This window comes from Fopius arisanus, unplaced genomic scaffold (assembly GCF_000806365.1).
Source record: "Fopius arisanus strain USDA-PBARC FA_bdor unplaced genomic scaffold, ASM80636v1 scaffold00021, whole genome shotgun sequence".
NCBI classification, from domain to species: Eukaryota; Metazoa; Arthropoda; class Insecta; order Hymenoptera; family Braconidae; genus Fopius; species Fopius arisanus.
In genome coordinates, this window is record NW_011887760.1 from 25759 (window position 1) to 46705 (window position 20947).

The 20947-nt window shown below is 37.3% G+C and overlaps 1 protein-coding gene across 4 annotated transcripts in view; it reads left to right on the forward strand.

Moving 5' to 3' along the window:
• Positions 1–20947, forward strand: part of Syt7 (Synaptotagmin 7) — an 89576-nt gene that overhangs the window by 22440 nt on the left and 46189 nt on the right. For 2 of the 4 annotated variants that reach the window (XM_011301235.1, XM_011301237.1), the window contains exon 1: positions 11479–12949. The exons of the other annotated variants lie outside the window; for them this stretch is intronic. In XM_011301235.1, the coding sequence (XP_011299537.1) occupies positions 12864–12949 (86 nt within the window). In that variant the 5' untranslated portion in view covers positions 11479–12863. Of the gene's footprint in view, positions 1–11478; positions 12950–20947 lie in introns of those variants that run through there. 4 annotated transcript variants of the gene reach the window in all.

The window sequence follows — 20947 nt, forward strand, 5'->3', positions numbered from 1 at the left end:
TCAGTATGAATTCGAGTAGTGAAATCTGACTCTGATGCTTCAGTGCTTCAGGATCCGTGTCATTTAATACGGGAGGAATAACCTTTTACATGGTATAGCACTCAAAATCCAACGACAACAACAACGAGGGGTCATCATCGTTCCACCGGTAACAGAATCCGTCTCCTCTATATATTCTCGAGGAGGAGAAAAAACAAACTACCACTCGTCTAGGGTGAAAAAGATAGCTGGTGACGATAAGGATAATGTAATGGAGACTTTGCCAACCGGGGAGAACATCTCGATTTACCGGTATCATTTCATCCCCACTGAGCTGCAATCTCTCACCCTGTACAAGTAAGAAGAGGTCTCCCTGACATTAAAAAAACACCCACAAGCGCATTTACGAGACATGCAGAGGATTTTTTTGTTCACGTCTCGACGATTCGTATTCATCAGTCGATATAAAAGTGATTTGTCGGGATACGAACAGGGAAGGTTTAGATTTATCGAGGGTAAGATGAAGATAACACTCCCTACCTTTTTTCTGCATTTGTGATTATATGATTATTTGGAAAAATAAAAACTGAAATGGTGTTGACAGTTATCGGTTATGCACATTCTTGAGTAGAATTTGCGAGGAATTTGTTGCAACATTTGAAATTATTTCACTATTAGGAAATGACGCGCTGTATTTCTACTTTACCACGAAAACAGAATGACGGGGATGATTTGTCTTGATCTCCTCTAGAATTTATCATCTCCCATTTTTTTCCATCGTAGTACAATATCTCAAGTAATTTATCGCTGCGGACAACTGAATCAGGTGTTTTTTTTTTCACTATCAGAGCCTTCTTACCAGGAGCCTAAGAAATGGAGAATTTTAGATCGAGGAGTTCGAGGGGTTCGAGGGTACGTTGATGTAATAACCGTTCAGCGGTTGGTCACGATGATGTATGACATTGGATACATCGACCAGCCACGATAACCAGAGAATGGGCTAGAAGAGGATAGGCACTAGGTGATGGGAGTTGGAGGTATGCATCATCCATTCGTGGAAATGAACGATCCATCCTAGAGCATTCACTTGCTGCATATTACATTAATCACTCTGTGGGAATTTTCTTCAATTTTGCGCTCAAGACTCTCACCGAGTAATTTCGCATTATTACATTGTACATCTGAGTGAAGCTTGTCTCACTGATTCCAAATCTGTTTTACTCAGACAATGAATGATTGATGGGGTTACAGTCATCGTATCTCGGAAACATTTGCATCCCAAACCAAACGGCAATCATCCAGAGAATTAAATTTTTTATATTTTTTCATTACAACGCTTGATGGTAAAATGTTAAAGAGTTTTACGTTTTTCAGAGACTAGTGCACTTGACAAATACTCGCAGCCCAGTTTTACCTCTCAATTTCCATCAGCGGAATCGATATTCCGTATTTCTTCGAGTTGTGCAATTATACCGCAATAGAGAATGGTATTGGTTTTCCATTTTCAATGCTATTCGCTGAGCCGTCAGGATTGTCATTATTTCTATCAAAATTTCGAATAGCCGTCAGGTGCACCTCGTAAATTCACCATCGCTAGTCATTTGGTAATAACCACCGATAACAACGATAACGGGTTAACGTTTAAAACGTAACAAGTGGCATCTGTTGCGTTTGTCGGATGCTCAAGTGAGCCACGAAACACTTGACTTCCTGGCCTTCTTCCAATTGGCGTTATATCAACTATCCCCAGTATTTTCCGTAAAACGTTCCAGTCAGGGAGGTGTAGTTATTCGTATAAGAGCCAGTACTTTTTATCGACCCGTAAGTACCTTGAAATATTTCCTCCACATTGAGAATAAAAGCGTCAATCGTACGCTCTTCATTGAAATTCTCAAGGAACTTGTTTTCGTTAGCAACCAATCTCATTTTTGAATCAATCTTTCAACGACGCTCCCAATTACTTGTAATATTACTTGTAATGTTCTTTTTTCACAAATTAATAATTTGTGTGCAGTACATTCTATTTTTCTCAGTGCAAATTAATTGGGATAGCGAACTGTGAAAATATCTGCAAGTGTTGATTTTTCCGAAGTTAATTAAATTGTTCCTTTTATTCTAAGGGCATGATATTTACTTCATCGTGTAATTAATATAGTTTTTCTTAGATGCAAAGTACATCGTCATGGTTTCACTTTCAAAATGTTGATCATGATCCATATTTTTAATGGCTCCGGGTTGTTAATATTCTCAACCAGACATTGAGGTGCAAACAATCGAAACAAGTTATTTGAATTAAACATTGTACCGCAAACAATGTCAATACGCAGGTGAATTTTCGTGCGTTGAATCAATAAAGTTATCAACTGAACTTGCGCTGGAGTAAATTTCATTGTGTGCAACGCATTGAAAAGTTCTTCACCCCTCATACCTAGAAAGTGTTAACTTGAAACACAACATGAATATCTTGCTGTGACGTGGATAATGTCAGCCTTCTGTCAGCCCAGTAAACAATTCCTTTTGTAATTGCACCCTGTTACTGAATCTCCCCCTGAAAAATTAATATTGAAATCCCTCCGAACGTACATGGGTGCATAAAAAAATGTGTAACCTCGTTAAAACTCAAGGCCAATTAGTTCGGTCCGAACTTTTTAATTATTCCTGACGCACGCTCGAATTTCACCGGAAAATATTTGATGTTTGCAATTAATTTCACCACAGTAAATTCCAATACCAAGGTCGGACAAATATTTGAAATTTCGACGGAAATTCGCATTGCCAACAGATTACTATCATAATTTCAGGTCCAAAAATTCATATGAAACCCTTTGAAAGAAAAACTGCGTTTATGGGTATTTCCGATTCCGTTTTATTCCACTCCATTTTTTTTTAATCGATACCAAAATTCACCAATCAATCAAAAAAAATTTAAAATCCTGTAGCTTACTGGCTCGAAATGAATTTTTGCTATGAGTCATCGTCATCATTGTATTATAAAAAACAACATGACTCGAGTAAAAATGGAATTATTTCCGTGGAATTTTACCGTAACGGAATGTAATTTTCATGAAACTTGAAATATTTTTTCTCACAATGTCGGAATTAAAATTGCTTTTCTCCTTACTACCGAAATGTAGAGCAGAAGGTGGAGAAAGACGATCAAATGATTGATTTCCATAATTGTAAAATTAATAAAGAGCTTTATTTTTCGTTTAATGGCGGAACTCGATTTGTCGCGGGAGGAGCGTTTCCGCGAAATTCTATTCCTTCCATTCATGATTCCCCGCTCCTTCCAATTTACCATCACCTATAGTTCTGAATTTATTATAAATTCTTCGCTGATTATCCAAAAATTCGAAGACTTCCCAGTACACCTCATTTCATTAAAAAAATCCAGTAAAATCAAATCGATTTTTCCAGAATAAAATGGCCCAATTGCTCTGACAATTCGCGCTTCCGCTTCAGGTTAAAATGGCAAAGTCATCAATGACTGGAAGATTGAAGCGAATAATAAATTATCGAGCTAATTGTAGCAAAATAAAATCCGATCGCGGTTAGTGATTAATCTTTGCTCCTCCTGCATGTCAATCGGCCCTTGAATCATTTTAATTGTCATGGACGGGAGGCTCGTATAATCGTCGATAGCCTCGTTACAGATTGTGATAAATCATTCTGAGACGTGTGGTAGTGAACGAGAGGGAAATTCCAGAAGATTAGACGGCGTCAGAGGGACAGGAGTCGCCTCAGCATCGCCCTTTTTTCTACCGCGGGTTATAAGGCTTGGCTCCGGAGAATGTACAAGTCAGGAGTTCATTATCAGTCGAAATTCGCCACAATAAACCCTCGCTGATGGCACAAGCCCTTCCTAGATGAGAATTCTATCATCGACCCGACGAACATCTCGCACATCACAGCTTCGCAGCCATAAATCGCGTCGAGTATCGATCGGTATCTTTTCCTTTGTACCCTGGACTTTTTCGTCTTCCATCATTTCTTTTCTCCTCGTCATATTGTCTTTTGTCTGTACCAACAAGAATGGAGGCTTACAGCATCCAACTTCCGCTTGTTCTATTTTTCTTTTTTTTTCTACCATAACAAGAATCACGTGAATTACATGAATCACGAAAAAATTACATGATTGGTATGAGAACCGAGGATTTTTTTGTCATTAATCGCATTTTTGTAGAGATTCTTCAGGAACCAGGCGGCATCTTCGATTTGTTGATACTCTTATTTATTTTCTCGGATTGGGAAGTGTTTATGGAATTGAATAAGGCAATTGGGGCAATCAATTAAATGGCTCTGCGTAGTTGTGTAATTTATATCCTCCGTAGATGTTGGATAGGTATTAGAAATTCAACCCAGTGAGATTGGATTTTCAGAGCCCATTAAATTAACGAAGTTGAACTTGATTCGCGAGAATGTAAATTGGAGGCTTCGGAAAGCCATAAAGTCGAGATTGAACTGAGTCAGTGGCAGGTGGGTAAAGCTTGAAAGACAATACGTTGATACCATGCAACACTGGAATGGCTCTAGGGAACACTTGGGATTCTGCATCTTTGAATTGACCTCCTTCCTGTCATGTCACCCTACATTCATTTTAAAACAGTCCATGGAGCGAAAAAGGGCTGGAACATGCCATCGACTTCAGTATTCGCACCGCGTTGCACATACAGCCGAGGACCTCTGAAACGTTTCAATTCCATTCAGGTTGTTACCAGCTTACGAGAAAAAGTAATTTACGGATTTCAGATTTAAAGCGCCATATGCTTCCTCTTCTCGCATAAAGCCGCATCAGGGGGATATCGGTCACAAAAAAAATCACTCGCCGTTGGAGTTTGAATTACTTTTTTCACTTTGTGAGTTTGCCATCACGTCCAGCACGAAAAATTCCACTTTATCGGATCCACATATGCCCCCTCATAACACAACTATTTTCGATTAATACATGAACATTTGAAAATTTTTTTTGACGATTGTGATTTATTTATTGTTCTGGGAGCATCTCAAATTGCCTTCAAATTAACTTCTCCCAATTCGCAATCTATTAAAAATTCAATTGTATTCGGTATTTCCCTATTTAAGATAACTTCAAAAATTGTAGTCTTCCCTTTGAAATAATTCGGATGTAACGAGTAGTTACGCCGTGTAATTCATTTTTCAATAAATTTTTTATTGCATATTGTGTAGTTTTTAGTTCTACAGACACTCGAATAGAAATTGAAAATTTCAAATAAATATTGAGTGCAGCTGGAAATGTATAAAGTAATAAATAACCAATTGGTAGAACTCGGCATTTTATCGTAGCTAAAGCAGTTTAGAACGCACGTGTCAATAATAAAGCCATAAGACCCGAAAAAAAGGTGTACACCCTGGGCAATAGCGAGAGAAGGGCGTGCTCGAACAACCGAGACTGTCTTCATGCACAGATACACAAGCTTCCGGTTTATATACACAAATATATATGTATTTATGCAGGCTTGATGCTGGGTGTGGCAGATGGGGTCATGAATAGAAATTTCTTTATATGAGAATGCGACGGCCGACGGGAGCGTGCAGATATCTCCTTCTGTTTCTTATCTATCTCCCCAGATAACCGTCGACACACAAGGAATATCTCACCGATCAGATAATATTTATATGAGTTCAATGCAACTTCGAGGATTTCCCATTTGAATTTTCCTTCGGGTTATTTCGATAAATGTGAGATCCTCAGGTGGAGAGAATATTCTCATCCTACTCTAGATTCTCGATGAAGATAAAAAAGACGAAGACCGCTTCCATCGGAGACATTCGTGGGATTCATTCAAAAATTTATTGGCTCCCGAGAAATTTTTACCCTCGCACTGTAAAAAAACCATGAGTTCGGAAAAATAAAGAAAATTATTGAATCCGCGAACGAGCCGAAAGATGAAAGAAGATTGGGATAAATAAACAACAAAATGAAACAAACTAGACACCTTTTGCTTTAAAAACAAAGACGGGGAATCAATATTATTTTCCTCAATATATATGTTTACAATATATATATATATACATATATTGAATTTATCTGTCTAAGGTAATCGTTTCATCGAGTGGTGTAAGTTAGTTAGAAATTTATTATTTATTTCTGTGTGGATTATTATTCATATTCGTTCAATTTAATTACTAATACTCATATTAATTTGATAATGTTAATTCAAGTTATCGACTTTGTTCTAAAATTTTGCTAGGGTAAATTTAAAAATAGAATAATTCAGATAAGCACGTGTGAGACAATCCAGTTCTACAAATTCTAAAATCCCATCAATCCTCAAATACTTCAATCGGACTGTATTAAACTTTCCACTTCCGGAATTTGCAATGTCGAAAAAAAAAAGAAAATGGTCACGATGAATGGAATCGCTGAAGTCAGAGCCATACAAATCGAAGGGCGTAGGCATGAAGGATGCACCATGAGTTTCCGAAGATTTCCGGACCACCGGCCGAGAATCGGCTGATAGTGGAACAAAGTTCTGTGTTATGAAGAGAAATATACGACTTGGAATATATAACCTCCCCTGAACTACCCGCCACTTTTCCAGTGGAAAGGGTTGCTACCGCAGGAAATACTGACAGCCTTCCAAGTTACATTCGAATACCAATACACCGGGGATTGGAAACTGGACTTGAACTTTGGTCAATATTTGAAGGGCTGAATACGTGGAGAAAGGGTAGATCGATACAGAGCGATTTCGAGTCTGATTTTAAATCGTATTGGAAAATTGATGAATAGCGATTCCTGTCTTGGAGAAATTTCAATTGAAAAAGTTGAAATCACGACGCCATGTCCCCGCCAGAAATGAGTTATTTCAAGTACTTGCAATTATCACGTGATATTTCAGCTTGACTTAACTTAACTTAACACTTACAGGCGAAATGTCACAAATATATTATATAGAATTATATAGTCGTGAATTAATATTAATTAATAAATCTCAATTATTGGGGAGACCATTCTTTCTCATTCATTCATCTCCCAAGATCTCACGAGCGGCGATAGCATTTCTTAGGATGAAAGTTGTGAGATTAAGACAGCAATTTGCCCCTTTTTACTCAACATAATGCCCAGCCCCTACATATAATCTCTCTCGGCATTTTGAGTACTCATAAATCTATGATTAAATTTTTTATTACGTCATTCGTGGTTCTCATAACTATCAGCTATGCGCAATAAGACTTAAGAAGAATGAGCTCTCATCATATTTTATTTTGCCAACACATAAATCCATTGTCTGATGGAATCTCGAAGGTAGGATATTTGATTCAACTTTAAAAAAAAATCCTACCACCCAGTATTATTCTCTCGCCGAAGAGAAATTGATTTTCTCTTGGAAAAATATTGTATTACGGCGTACAAGAATTTTTAACATCCATGATATTTTATCCCTCTTCGTCCTCGTGGAATGAAAATCCGCGCCAGTGTGGAATTCTCCAGATAGAAAAATGAAAATACTCGGGGTTAATCCAGTATTGATGGATCCCTAGCAATTTGAAAAATTATTGTATAGAGTTGGCGACTCAAAGCGCTTTAATTAAACCCATCCAACTTCAAATAATCGTTATCGGAAATTCTTTTCATTCCATTTTTGCATCACTATTGGCAAAGCCACGATTCTCTCGTGATGGATTGTAATGTTCACCGGTGTGACGAGAATTATTAAGTACAATTTACGTATCCATAGCCTGATCTATACACAGGTGATTACGCACTCGATGGCTCATTAATTGACTGTGGAAATGGTCTGTTAACATTTACCAGTGGAACTTATTCTTCTATTTTTTATTCTGAGGTACATTATATAGGTCAGCAGGAGGAAGAATGAATCGAGGTCAAAACTGTGACATTAACCCACACCGGAAAAATAATGCTGCAGAGAGAAATTTATTTTTGAAATTATTCCGCAAGATAGTCTTGAATTTCAGAATTCTAATCTGTCATGTTTATAATTGACAAGTAAAACGTAAAACCATTTGAAATTGAATTGCCAATTTATTATCAAAAATAACTGGAGAATTTGGAATGAAAGAGTAATTCCCCACTTGTTTACATAAATCGCTTTCCGTGTAGAATTCACTTGAAATAAAATTTAATGGCACTGTGTGATTTTACTTCCATTTAATGTTAACAATAACAATTAAATTGCTCTTGACGAGGAATTTTTAATGTATCCCAATTCACTTCAGGGATTTAACAAATCCGGACTCATCTCGAGTGAATATGGTCGGTACATGGTTTATGATAATGGATGGAGGTTGTTCCATCTAGTTTAAGACCCATGAGACACTGTGGCTGACGATTAATGTATCAATAGGCGAATCTACCAAGGCATCGCCAAGACCAAGTCGTGCTATCGATCATTTCGAGAACTAATGATCGGAAATCACTCCAAACTGTTGCATTCCGATGGCCTCCGGTGATCTGCATGGAATCGCCGGATCAATTCATTCCATCGATTGATTCGCCCGATGGTTATATCACTGGAAACATGCAGAAAAATCTAAACGTCAAGTACAAAAACGTAAATCACGGAAATTTTACTCCCATTTTGCGCTATTGAAATCTTAATGGACGTCTCCTTAAGCATCATTTACGATCTCAAACGAATCTAAAAGCTCTTTGAGATCGTAAATGTAACGATGGATATAAAAAATACTTCTCTAGAGAATAGCAAATCTCCGCGCCTCAGATTATTCTGAATCGTCTGAAATGTCAGGACTTACCATTAGCTCTAATTTTCCAATTTCCAATTTCCTTTAACGAAGAAAAAGACTTACTATTATATATTCCCTTTGCAATCTCAAACCGGTTTTTTATTCGCCATTATAAATGACGTTCGAAACCCATAATTTCGGAATTAACAATGTCTCTCAATGCAGTTTCTCAATTTTACGTTTTTTTTTATTTAAATCCCCACATTTTCGGATCGAAATTGAATTCAAATTCACATAATTACGAATTTAGATGTCTTTGCGACTGAAATTTGAAGAAATTTTCAACAGTGCATGCAATATTTCTGCAAATCCTGATGCAAAAAAAAAACATAAAAAAATTCTCTGTTTTTTTTTACAGTAAACAGCCTTTCACAACAACAAAATTTATAATTGCATGATCCCAGAAGCATGTGCAAAGAGGGGATATCCCGAAGTTTGGTAACTCCAGTAGCCTATTAAGCCTTAATAACTTTATTCATGAGATTCACAGGTTAAAATCCCATTCACCCCTCATCATGACAAACTTTTCAATTTCCCTATTCCTCACAGGACACGTCGACATTTTGTTAACGACCTACCAATTCCTTGAACTTCTTAAGAATCGGGAAATTTTCATCTCGTATAAAATTATCCGAAACTCCTCCCAGAATGCTCCCCAAATCCCTTAACATCATTCACCTTTCACAATTTTACGATCATAATTGTTTTCCCTTTCAATCCTGCTCAGTATTTCACTCCATTTAATACTGCAGGTAGACGCAAAAATTCAATTCAAGAAAAACAATCACTTTGCTCTCGCAAAAATTCTGAGTCGATCCCTGAAGGCGGAGTAGAATTCCAATTTTCAAAAAACAAAATAATTTTTTTACTGAAGTATATATTTTTCTATCCTCAATGGAAAATATAATAGATGAAAAGATAGAATAGATATGCGGGTCAGACATTGAGTAGGTAACCACACCCGATAGCTCTGTCACTAATGAAACAGTCAAGGGTGGAGTACATGACGAGGCTGTACTCATTGATTTCGCGGTATTCTCCAGTTGCGAGGTTAATCAAGGGAAAATTAATACTTCAGCTTTTTCCCGGGACTTTCTCAATTAAAAGTACAGACAAAAGCTCAATATTTTGATGGAGAGCACTTCAATGAAGCAAGAAGCATTACCAGGGGTTTTCAACATCGTTTAGTTTGGAAGAGAGCGCCTTTCATTGATTAATTTCATGTCTCACTTCAATTATCCCCCTCCCCCCGAAATACTACACTTCAATTCACTTATTTGAAAGTACCATTAATTCTCGCTCTATGACCCTATTTGTTATAAACAGACGCAGAGAATAATAATAGATTAATCTTTTACGGTTCTATTTTATTGGGGTTTTATCACTCGACCGCAGTGATCCGAAGGAGATTGAGCACTTGGAAGACTTTTGGAAGAAGTCAAGGACTCATCGCTCACTGGCGGAATCATTAATTGATCGTTAATCACGGTAAAAAATAAATTGGAGAAATCATTTTTGGAGAAATAAATAATGCAATTGCACGAGGTATTCATACTGCATTAATTATTTCGCGAATTCTTAGGAAAGAGAAGTTTTCTAGAGATTTTCTACCGATTTCTCAGTTTTGTTTTTCCTCCGAAATTTCAAATGGGTATTTTTCCAACTCGTTGACATTTCTCGTTATTCAATTATTTTCTCTCCCTCCGATTCTTTCATCAATTCCTCAAGTTAAATAGTTTCTGGAACTCGATTGAACGTATTGGTCCAGAATGAGAAGGACAGGAAACACCAGTTGGTAGTACATTAATTTTGTTACGGAGTGGATGAAAACGGATTGTGGTTTTCTAATGTTTGGAGAATGGCTTGTCCACCTGTGTACACAAGTTTATTATTTGTTGTGGTAATAAACACGGGAATGACGGTTTAATCATTGGAAAATCATCCAATCTCGCACTCGTACTTCGATATTAATGAGGTTAGGAAAATGAGTGTCACGCGCAGCCTTTAATTTTCACCGGGTAGCAAATTTAATTCCCCTGAGAAAGTGATTGAACTCAATTATAACGAAATCGTTACACCATCTGAAAACTGCACCAGAATTCCCAGTTTTACTTCCAAGAGGTAACTGTAATCGTTGCAAATTGAGCCCCCAATGTTTCCAACTAAAAAGCTGACAAGAGTTTAAAATATAAAATAATAAAAAAATATACTTATTATATAATACATTATATATTTATCTCTGCATATTAATTTAAAAAAAAATAAAAACAAATGAAGCCCAAGCTGAAAAAGATAACAGTAACATATTTTAATACTTCAGTTGATTCTACGTGGTCCTAAGAAAATGATAAAAATTGAAAACCGAGCGATTGCAAGAATTCGATTGGGAAAAAGGAAAATAGTATAAGTGTTTTCTTTGGATTCTCTCTCCAAGTTATTCAACCGACACGGAAAAAGAAGATATTGGTGGATGAGCATGAGGATAAACCGCGATAGGGTAGGTGTAGGTTGATGCTGGTGTTGCAGAGGGGGCAAAAGGCTAGTAAAGGATTTAGCAATGAGGAGTGAGGGTGCGCGTGGCGATGGCATGAGCGAGGGGTGGAATGACTGTGTTCAGAAGGGGAGAAACGAGGAAGCACGAGGTGGTGAGAGAGGGAAGGTGGAAAAGTGGGAAAGAGGGAAAGAGGGAAAGAGGGATGGAAAAGCACGATGGGTTGAAGCAGCTGAAAGCGTTCCGAGTAGGTCACACCGTCGACCACAGCGGGAGTCCGCATTTGGGGGCTCGACAAGTTCCCGTCGATGACAAACAACTGTCATTTCTCCATCATCTTCATCAACAACAATAAACCAGACTCTGCCAAAATCAAAAACACCCACTGTCACTATTACGTAATCGTCGAGTGTGCAACATGGATGAAAATCGTTTCGAGGGATGAACTCAAAAAATCGGGAAAACGACGGCGAAAAAAACGCAGGAGAAAGTGCTTTGTTTTTTACTCGTGAGGTTAAACAATTATAATTATTTTTTAGTTTATAAATAAACAAAGTGTCTTAAATGCTGGATAGAGAGCTAGAGGTGATATCCAAGTGGAAAAATTTGTTGATCTTTGTTTACTCGATAATTTATCGATAATTGTCGATCGTTGTTGTGTTTTGTCGGTTAATGTCGACGCAATTCAGTTTCCAAAGGCCTAAAGCAGAAAAAAGTACGTGAAAACTAGGATGAAAAGTTGATGTGAATCAAGAAAACTCAAATACCTCAGAATGTAGATGAACTTTAGAGTTGTTAAGTGACAAATTACAAGTGTTGTTATTGTGAAAAAGTTTAGAGGAGTGATTACACATTTTGACGTTGTTGTATTCTTCAAAGTGATTCATACTCTTCTGTGTTTTGAGTGATGAAGACGTGTAATTAGGAAGTGTGGAAACATCAGGTTTCAAGGAAATTTGGTCAGGCATCAACTCGAGACATTTTCGTTGACTCTTCATCGGGATAAGTTTATCCCCATATCTTCCCCCCAGTGAATTTGTGTAAATTTGACAGACAAACGAATCGATTAAGGTCAATTGGACAGATTTGAAAGCCATCGATTAAGTCAAGAGGATTTTCTTGACGGCCGAGGCATCTACTTGGCGTCTGTTTCTTGGGTTCTGCCATATGAAGTTTTTTTCCCCCTCCTTCCAAGGTAAAGACCGGAAGATTGAGCATGAGAAAAAGTAGAATAGCTGTCAGAGAATCGGATAGAGGGAATGATAAAGAGACATGATTATTAGTCTCGCAAGGTCTTCAATGAAGAGAGTGTAAATGGGGCAGTGGTGTCCGGTGGGAATGGAGTGAAGAAAATAGTTGCTGATAAAATCCCCAATGTGCGCTTCAGGCACTCGAAAAGTCCCTGAGAATGTCCTGACCACGCAACACCTCTCTGCCCTCCTGGACATATTCGTGTAGAATTTATGAGACCTGGGGATGTATGACAATTGTGAAATTGCCATTTGTGGTATGATATGATGTCAGGATAACTTTGAAACACACGTGCTTGGATTTGTAATCGAGAGGAAGTGGAAACTCGGCAACGGTTTAACAAATAATCACGTGACTTGGCTTTTGTGCACCAGTTGAAAAGGAAAAAAAGAGAGAAAATAAGTTCGCAATGGAAATCGCTGCATCGGCATTGGATGGACTCAAGAACAATCGGATCGGGAAACTGGCACTCTCGCGATTTCTCTCCCAGAGTCTGTGAGTATTTCTATTGTTTACTGAAAGTTGAGCAATTGTGTTTATTGAACAATCGAATCAATTAAAGGAGGTAAAGTCGTTTATCGGTGAAATTATTCAGCGAGTTGATTTCGACAAATTCGGCGAGATGGGAGATTGAAGAATTCTATCGATTATCATTAATTCACAGTGAACTGATGGAAAATTATTGTTCGATTAGCAATTCATCGATATCAATTTGATTTGTTATTCACAGCAACTCCGCTCTCAATTATTATCAAAAAATTATACTCGCTAATTTTATGCTGTCGGGCCTCTTCCATGTACATTTCTGTTTATCAATCAATTAATTTTTATGACTTCGCAATTCCTAGTCAATGCAAATTTTTTTCTCATTAATCCAAGAACAATCTCAACTGAAATTCACAACTGAATTATGTCAAGATTAATTATCAATTAAGCAACGGTTGTCAGTAAAAAAATAAGGACAAGTCTGTTTTAATAATATTCTCGCATTCATGGCGAAAACGAAATTTCATCGAATGAAAAGTTCTCCATCTGTCACCAAGAAACAACTGTACGGTCTTTTCTCTATAATTTAGAGTGAACTTCCGCGTTCTCACACGAGGAAAAGTCTCCTGGAATAATCCTCTCCCCTCGAGGGATCTGTCAGCGGAGGAAGAAACATTAATTACGAAATTCCCCGAGACTTGGGAGAATATATTAAAAATGTTTTATGCCAAAATGACTCGGTTTTGGCTGACATGAGGAAAAAAAGATCTGCCTACTCGAAGAGGCTGTGACGAGGTGGGAGAACTCAAATGTTTTAGGTTGAAAATACGCTTCCAGCTAATGCACGTACACCCAAGAGTAACGACTCCGTGATGTACATTTCAAAAAGAGTTACCCCCTACCAGAACTACGAAATAAAGCCCCCAGTTCTACGTCACAGAGAGGCGCCCAAGTGCACCCTTAATTCCCCCCGTTCCATATCGATCCTCCTGCCTTAAAAGAAAGACGCAAGTGTACCAAGAAAATAATAAGTACATATAAACAAAAAAAAGTGATAGCACGAGCGGAGGGGAGAAAAAAGGGTGAAATTTCTCCGCACGATTTCCCCCGAGATTTTTCACGTCTCATGGAGTTACAGTTGTGATTTGCCTCTCTTGATTCGATGGTGCCTCCTCTTATCTTATGTTCTTTAATCAGTTCTCAGGGTGATGCGTAGATTTTATAGCAAAAACATGAGAAAAATGTGGAACGAATGGGAAAGAAAATTGCTTCGACGATTATAATAAATTCTACACTGCGATCAGGAGAAAAATGAAAAATTGTTGAGATTTTTCGATAAATAACATCCACTCGCTTGTAACAATTGCATTACAATAACTTTACGGTGAAATTCTTTTAAATGACGGATAGAAATACATCAGCACTTTCAGTTCAAATTTTATTGTCCCATCGCGAATTTATTGATTTCACAATATTTTAAATCCGTGTGTGAGTTCTTTTGAATTCTGTCTGAAATTTTCATAAATTTTCCTTTCTTACTCGGATTCAACGTCAACCCCCCGACACGACTGCTGACTGTTCACGAATCGCCCTTATGTTTTCGAAAATGCAATAAGCCCACCCCTAAATATTTCATATATGCCCTCGGGCTATAAACGCGATATAGCCATTTTCCCTGTCAATTTTATACATGGGTTATCATATAATTTCTCAGGGCGATCCGCCATTTGTTTTCCTCTTTTCCTCATTTAATTCCCTCCTAATTCGTAAAAATGTCTCAGGCGATTCCGTGAGGAAGATAGTGTAATCGAGAACGATGTTGCCAGCGGGAGCTAAGGATAGTGTACAACCAATTTGTATAAAGAGAATGTCCAGATGACCCTCTGGCGAGTCATATAAGTAGCTCCCTCTCTCTCATTTTCACAATTTCATTCTCTCCCTCTTTGTTGCCCTCGACATTCACCTCCCAGAATTTAGGGGACGAGTTGAAGGAATAAAGTAAAACGGCTTGCAACGAGAAACCATTTTCTCAAGTATTAAAAGAGGGTTGTGCAAAACTAGTTGAATTTATCCGAGCGAATTCGTACGTGGAATCGCTATGAGTTCAGCATCGATCCCACGTCTGCCAACAGCGAATCTCCATTTTCTTCTTTAAAAAAAGGATTGATTTTTTTCCGCCTTTTTATTACCGCGGTTTGTTTTTTCGGGAGCAATTGGAGGAAACGTAGAGCGACTTTTCCCGGTGTTTACATTGGATTAGAGGCATGGGGTTGAAGTACCTGGGGAAATGTTTGCTGATGATTATTGTCAGTTGCTTCTTCAGTATTTTCTATGACTTATTCTGAATGCAGAGGGAGAATGACCACATGTTTATTTCAGTAATTATAGTCTCGCGTGAGGGTTGCTCGTTAGTTTGTGGAGGTGATGGGTAAAAATGAGGAAGTAACAGGCATTATAAACGCTAGGATAAATGAATGGAGTTGGAAAAATGGCGAAATTGAAATTCGATAGGGAACGCTTTCGTTTGCGTCTCGGTTATCCGGTTTGAAAGGAAAAAATGTTACAATAGAAATTGTTTTTGCCAGGTGGCATTTTTTTTTTCGACAGTATTTTTATTGCGCAATGAGGGGATATACCGACATGAAAGCAATCGCTTGGAAATAAAAGAGAGGAATGTCCTCGCGTACGAGACGCAGAATTTAAAGGATTTTTTTTTACTCATCGAGGGACTAGCAGAAAATAGGTATGTGCCGCTTCGAAACGGATAGCCAAGTGTATCCAGTACGATAAATATATCCACATTCAGACCGTTGAATCTATCGATATCCGGTACATACATGCCTCGATATGGAAATTAAGTGAGCGGTAAACTAGATAAACAGTTTTCGTTTTTTTTTCCTCCTGAGAATTATTTATGGGGGAGGAAATTTGAGATAAGGAAGTTGCGGAGTTTCTAGTCACAATCTATTCCGCTGCGGCTAGGAACAAGAAAAGTGGTAAAACATTGTGATATTCCGGTGAATGAGAGACGAAAAAAAAAAATAGAGGAATTGAATTTTTGGGGGAAAATGCCTGCTGTGAAATGAGATAATTGATGTGTCCTACATGCTCTTCATCACTCGGTCTCCTGCAATGAGATTCCATTATTGAATTAAAATTCCGGTGTCTAGTGGAGTCCACGTGCATCCGATCGTGGGTGGAGAAATGGTGGACGCCTTTTGAGTCTGACATTTGAGGTCTGAAAGTACCTTTTAGAGGATAATTTCAATATTCCGTCAATTGACTCAGCAATTCACGAGCCAGAGCGAAATTTAATTTGATGTTTTTATTGTTTACTCGCGATATTACTTTTTTTCCAATTTCCAAACTGCTGTTCAAACATGCGAAATTTTTCATACAAAACTGTTTTACTCTTCCGTTTCAGTCATGCGAAAAACGTGGAAAATGGGTGGATTCGAGTTTCCGCAATGTTCCACGGGTTTTCAGTGAAACCCTGAATTTTGTTGGATATCGTAACCGATGGCTGAAAATATTCCGAATATTCAATGTTTCGATCATGAAAAAAGAAAAACATGGAAATTTAACAGCTGTTGAAAACTGAATTAAAACAGTACCAGTGAAAATGTGATCTTCTCTATGAGTGAGTGAACTTATGCGTGCCACAGAAGTTTCATATTTATCGCTACTTACGAGTGATATAGAGCAATGGTACACTCAACTTCTTCTTGCATCGTATATCTACTCTGGCATGGCGAGGGCCTAGAGTTATTGCAATTAAAGTGGAGAGTGCAGTTCATTAGAAGTCTCAACGCTGAATTTTTCCAGGGAATGCCCCGGGTGGAACATAAACTGGACAACAAAGGGGTGGAAAAGATGAGTGTTTTTTGGTTTTATCTACTACTGTAGAGTACTACATGCACTGGTAAAAATTTCTTGAAATGCCATTCATAATCCCGTGTAAAAAACGCTATATACACTGAGGAAAAAAATTACTTTTTCCAAGAATATTCTTCCCACCAGTAATTGTGATCATCAATGTGTAAATATTATGGAAAATATATTATTGGAAAATGGGATAGTTAAATTAATTAAAACAGTTAATAAATTCTAATCACTATTTCTTTATTAAAATCACACGAGGAAGAATACCGTCTGAACTCTATCAATATCTCCAAGAGACTAAAGACTAGCCACAAAGACCGTAAGAACATTCTTCATCAAAGAAAGAACCCTACAATGGTTCCTTGTGAAACCATTGTTTATGTTTATACAAAGTCTGAGGCGACTCCGGGGAGCCCTCCATATCGATTCATTTTTGTAATCATCATAAATCAGTTCAATATATTTCTATGAATTTGAACTTGACATTCTAATATATTAATAATATTAATTATATTAATTATACACACATATATGCCGGTTAAAAACGCATTTTTCATGTTAAATCTATTTAATTTTTCAATGAAAGCTAATTAAAATTATCATAATTACATTAAAAAATGAATTGAGTCATCAATGAAGAATTAAAATTGTTAAAAATATCAATTTTTTTTTACTTGAAATTTTAAGTATAATTTTCCAACAGTGTATTTATCAAGCGTTTGGTCGATTTGTTTTGAATTTTCGATAATTATATCGATTGTATATCAACGATTTAGCGTAATATTTAGGAAAGTCCATGCAAGATGTCATGTATCAGCAGCTGGTTGGTTTGATTAATGTCTCATGTCGAGTGCAGGACATCAGTGTAATTGCGTCTCCCTCCGACTCGGGATAGAGGGCTCTGCACCTGAAGTACAGTGATAAATATAATTCGCAATCATGATCATCCCTTCGCCAGCATACATAGAACTTTTCCTGTCTCGCAAAAAGTCAATCTAATCCCTCCACTTCATTCCTCACGAGCAGAGAATTGATTGATTCTCTGCCATTTTAATCAGCCAGTCCAACCGATTTAATTCATCTCGGGATATTTCCATTCAATTGAAATTCTCTCAATGACCTAATCGATTAGGTGTTTTACGCACTCATTCCCTGTACACTAAATGCCAATGTCCATCAATCGTGAATTCATGAATGAATGAGCACATAAAAATAGTCTTGTACTTCATAAAATCGTGAGTAAATCTGATGAAATCGATGAGAGAAAATAGTTTCGCTTTTTTATCCACAGGGTAAAGTATTTCCTGGCAGTGAGAAATTATTTTTTCTCGGCGTTTAATTCAACGGGAGGAATTTTTCTTCCAGGAATTTCTTGTTTTATCCATGTTATAGATCAGTGATGACGTCGCAGCTTTATGAAACAATTTACGAAGTATTGGTGAGACTGGTCTTTTGGGATCATGAAGGGCTGAAGTCACTTTTATTCTATCCCAGGAGAATTATACAACTCCCCTGAGGAACAACGAGTCCGTCTTCCACTCGGTATTTTTCTTCAGCCGGTGAAAATAGTGGAGTTGGATACTTTGAGCAAATCGGAAACATGAGTACTGACTTTCTAGTACGAAAGATAAGAGGCCGAATGAGAGGAAGTTGACAACTTTATCTCGTACAAATGAAATGTACAAGATGGAAACAGTAAGACGATGAATTGCTCGTAGTTCTGGAGTTGTTTACAGTTTTAAATTAATTTTTTAAGTTTAAGAAGGCCGAGCATCAAGTGGGGACAGTTCAATTTGATATGAACGTTTAGAAGTACTCTAATAATAATAATAATAATTTTTGCAATGGAAGAGGGGGAGTTTTGATAGCGTTTTCCATTTATTACAAAACAAATAATTCAACGAATTGCCAAATTTTTTTTCTTTTAAATTTTCCGTGTAATTTTCTACCAGAACCATCTGTTTTCTCGCCGGGAAATGCATCAATAATTCATGCGACACTTCCTTTCGATTGGCATTTGCGAGTTACAATGAAAAATCCAGTGGAATCGTGTCGCAACGAGAAAAGGGCATTCTGTTTATTTTTTATCACCAACTTTTTGTCTCGTGTTAATGAAAGGAACGAGGCTCTTTGCTCCAAGATTTACCGGATTCAATGTCGAGGGGGTCGAAGAAGACTGAGTGAATGTCCTCCCTGTGATTACACTTGATACGAGAGGTCGGATGGTGGTGAAGTGTACAGAGAGGAGTAGAAATGGGTTTTAAACTAGCCACACTGTATTTTAATCTTGGATGCTGCACGTCTGACAGACACTCGAATCCGGGTCAAGAGGAAAAATGTCTCTCTTTGCCTTTTCCAAGATACACAGAGTCTTAATTGAAATTTTGAAAAAAGCCCATTTTGTAAACACAAGTGAAAACACAAGGGGAGACGTCAATAAAAAATATAGTTCACCAGATCAAATAATTTTTATTTCAACATCAGCCCTCAGACCTTTTCTTAACATTCCATAGAATTTAATTGAATGTCATACCTTCATTGATTTGCCACTTAGGGATTGTTGGAGCAAAAAATAATATCAAGTGGTTAAATTATTTTCTAGCCATCGAAAAGTCCAATGAAGAGATTACGAAAGGTGTAAAAATGTTGCAATGGGGACTTTACGCCACCGTAAATTCAAAAAGTGTCTAGGAGCAGGAAACACAAAGCCCTCGGTATTTTCTTCACTTTATTAAGCTCCTCCCAGGAGAACATTAGATACTAATTTTACTGTCGCATGATTTTGTTATATTCATCCCAAATTACCACTAATTCTGAGCTGTTCAGCGGTTTCCTCGGTAAATAAATGAGTGGATTATTGCATTCTCGATGAATTAATAGCGATCAATGTTGCTAACAAATTGACAGTTCGAACCTCAGAATGAAATATTTATAAATTTCCCGGGCCATACGATGCAGCATTTATCAAGGATAATCCTTCTATTATTTACTCCCTAATTCCAGGCTTTTAACGCACACCCATTTCTCAAAATGTCTATCCAAAATGTGAGCCGTTGATTAATGAGTTAATGACCTCCTGTAAAAATTTAGGAAATATGGAAAGTACCGCGGGCAAATATTCTCAAGGGTGCTGAGTTACTTAGGTACGTCTCGACAGGAAGTAATTTCGGGCCTTCGACTGACGTTTCGCAATATTTATGATAACAACGAAGAATCCCCTGAAATGGGTATATATTTATCTCCATGCATCTTCGTTCATACTTCATTCCAGAATGTGAGGCTAAAAGTAAACGTCTTCATCTCTTCAGTAATTTATCTCTACTTTCCTCGATGAAGGTAATTTTATTCATTCAAAAGATCCGATGAAATATCGATTATACTCCTGATATGCATTTTCACATGAAACCGCACATTATATTCCAATAATCAATACTGGGCTTGGTTGTAAAATTATTTTCAAGTGATTGAAAAGTTCTGCACTCGATTCCACTGGGTTTTCCTCTTTTTCAATAAGACGGACTGGAGGATTAAATAAAAGAGAATTTCTATCGATGTTTTATCGGTGATATTCCGAGAAAATTCGGCGGACGAGAAGAATTGAAAGAAAATTGTTCACTCGTGTGAAAAAAGAAACTTGCCGAAAAAAACCTTTAAATATTAAAACCCTTGACGCGATGTATCTCAATAAACAACTCAATTCCCAAATTCCCAAAATTCCTCTTCCAACATTTCATAATCATAAATCCCAGGAAACTTTCCAAACTCGATTCTAGAGAATTCAACGAGAAAATACCGCTAAAGCCGTAGTATTCTAAAAGGTGAAACCAACACCACTCTGTTTTCAGAACTGAACAATCCTCTCCAATTGTTCAATTCAACTATAATATTTACACTTGGACAAGCTTCGGACTTTAGACTGAGAATAATAATTTCCTTCGTCGAATAAATTGACTGACGACAAGAAAATCCACACATTTCAATATAAACTTCTCACTTTCCTATCCACTTACTTGTTCCGGGTAAATTCAATTACTAGAATTTTTTTTCTCATTGTAGAGGAGGTAGATAATGACTACCCGAACCACGGATAAAAATCTTTAATAATATTTACCCTAGTATCTTGTA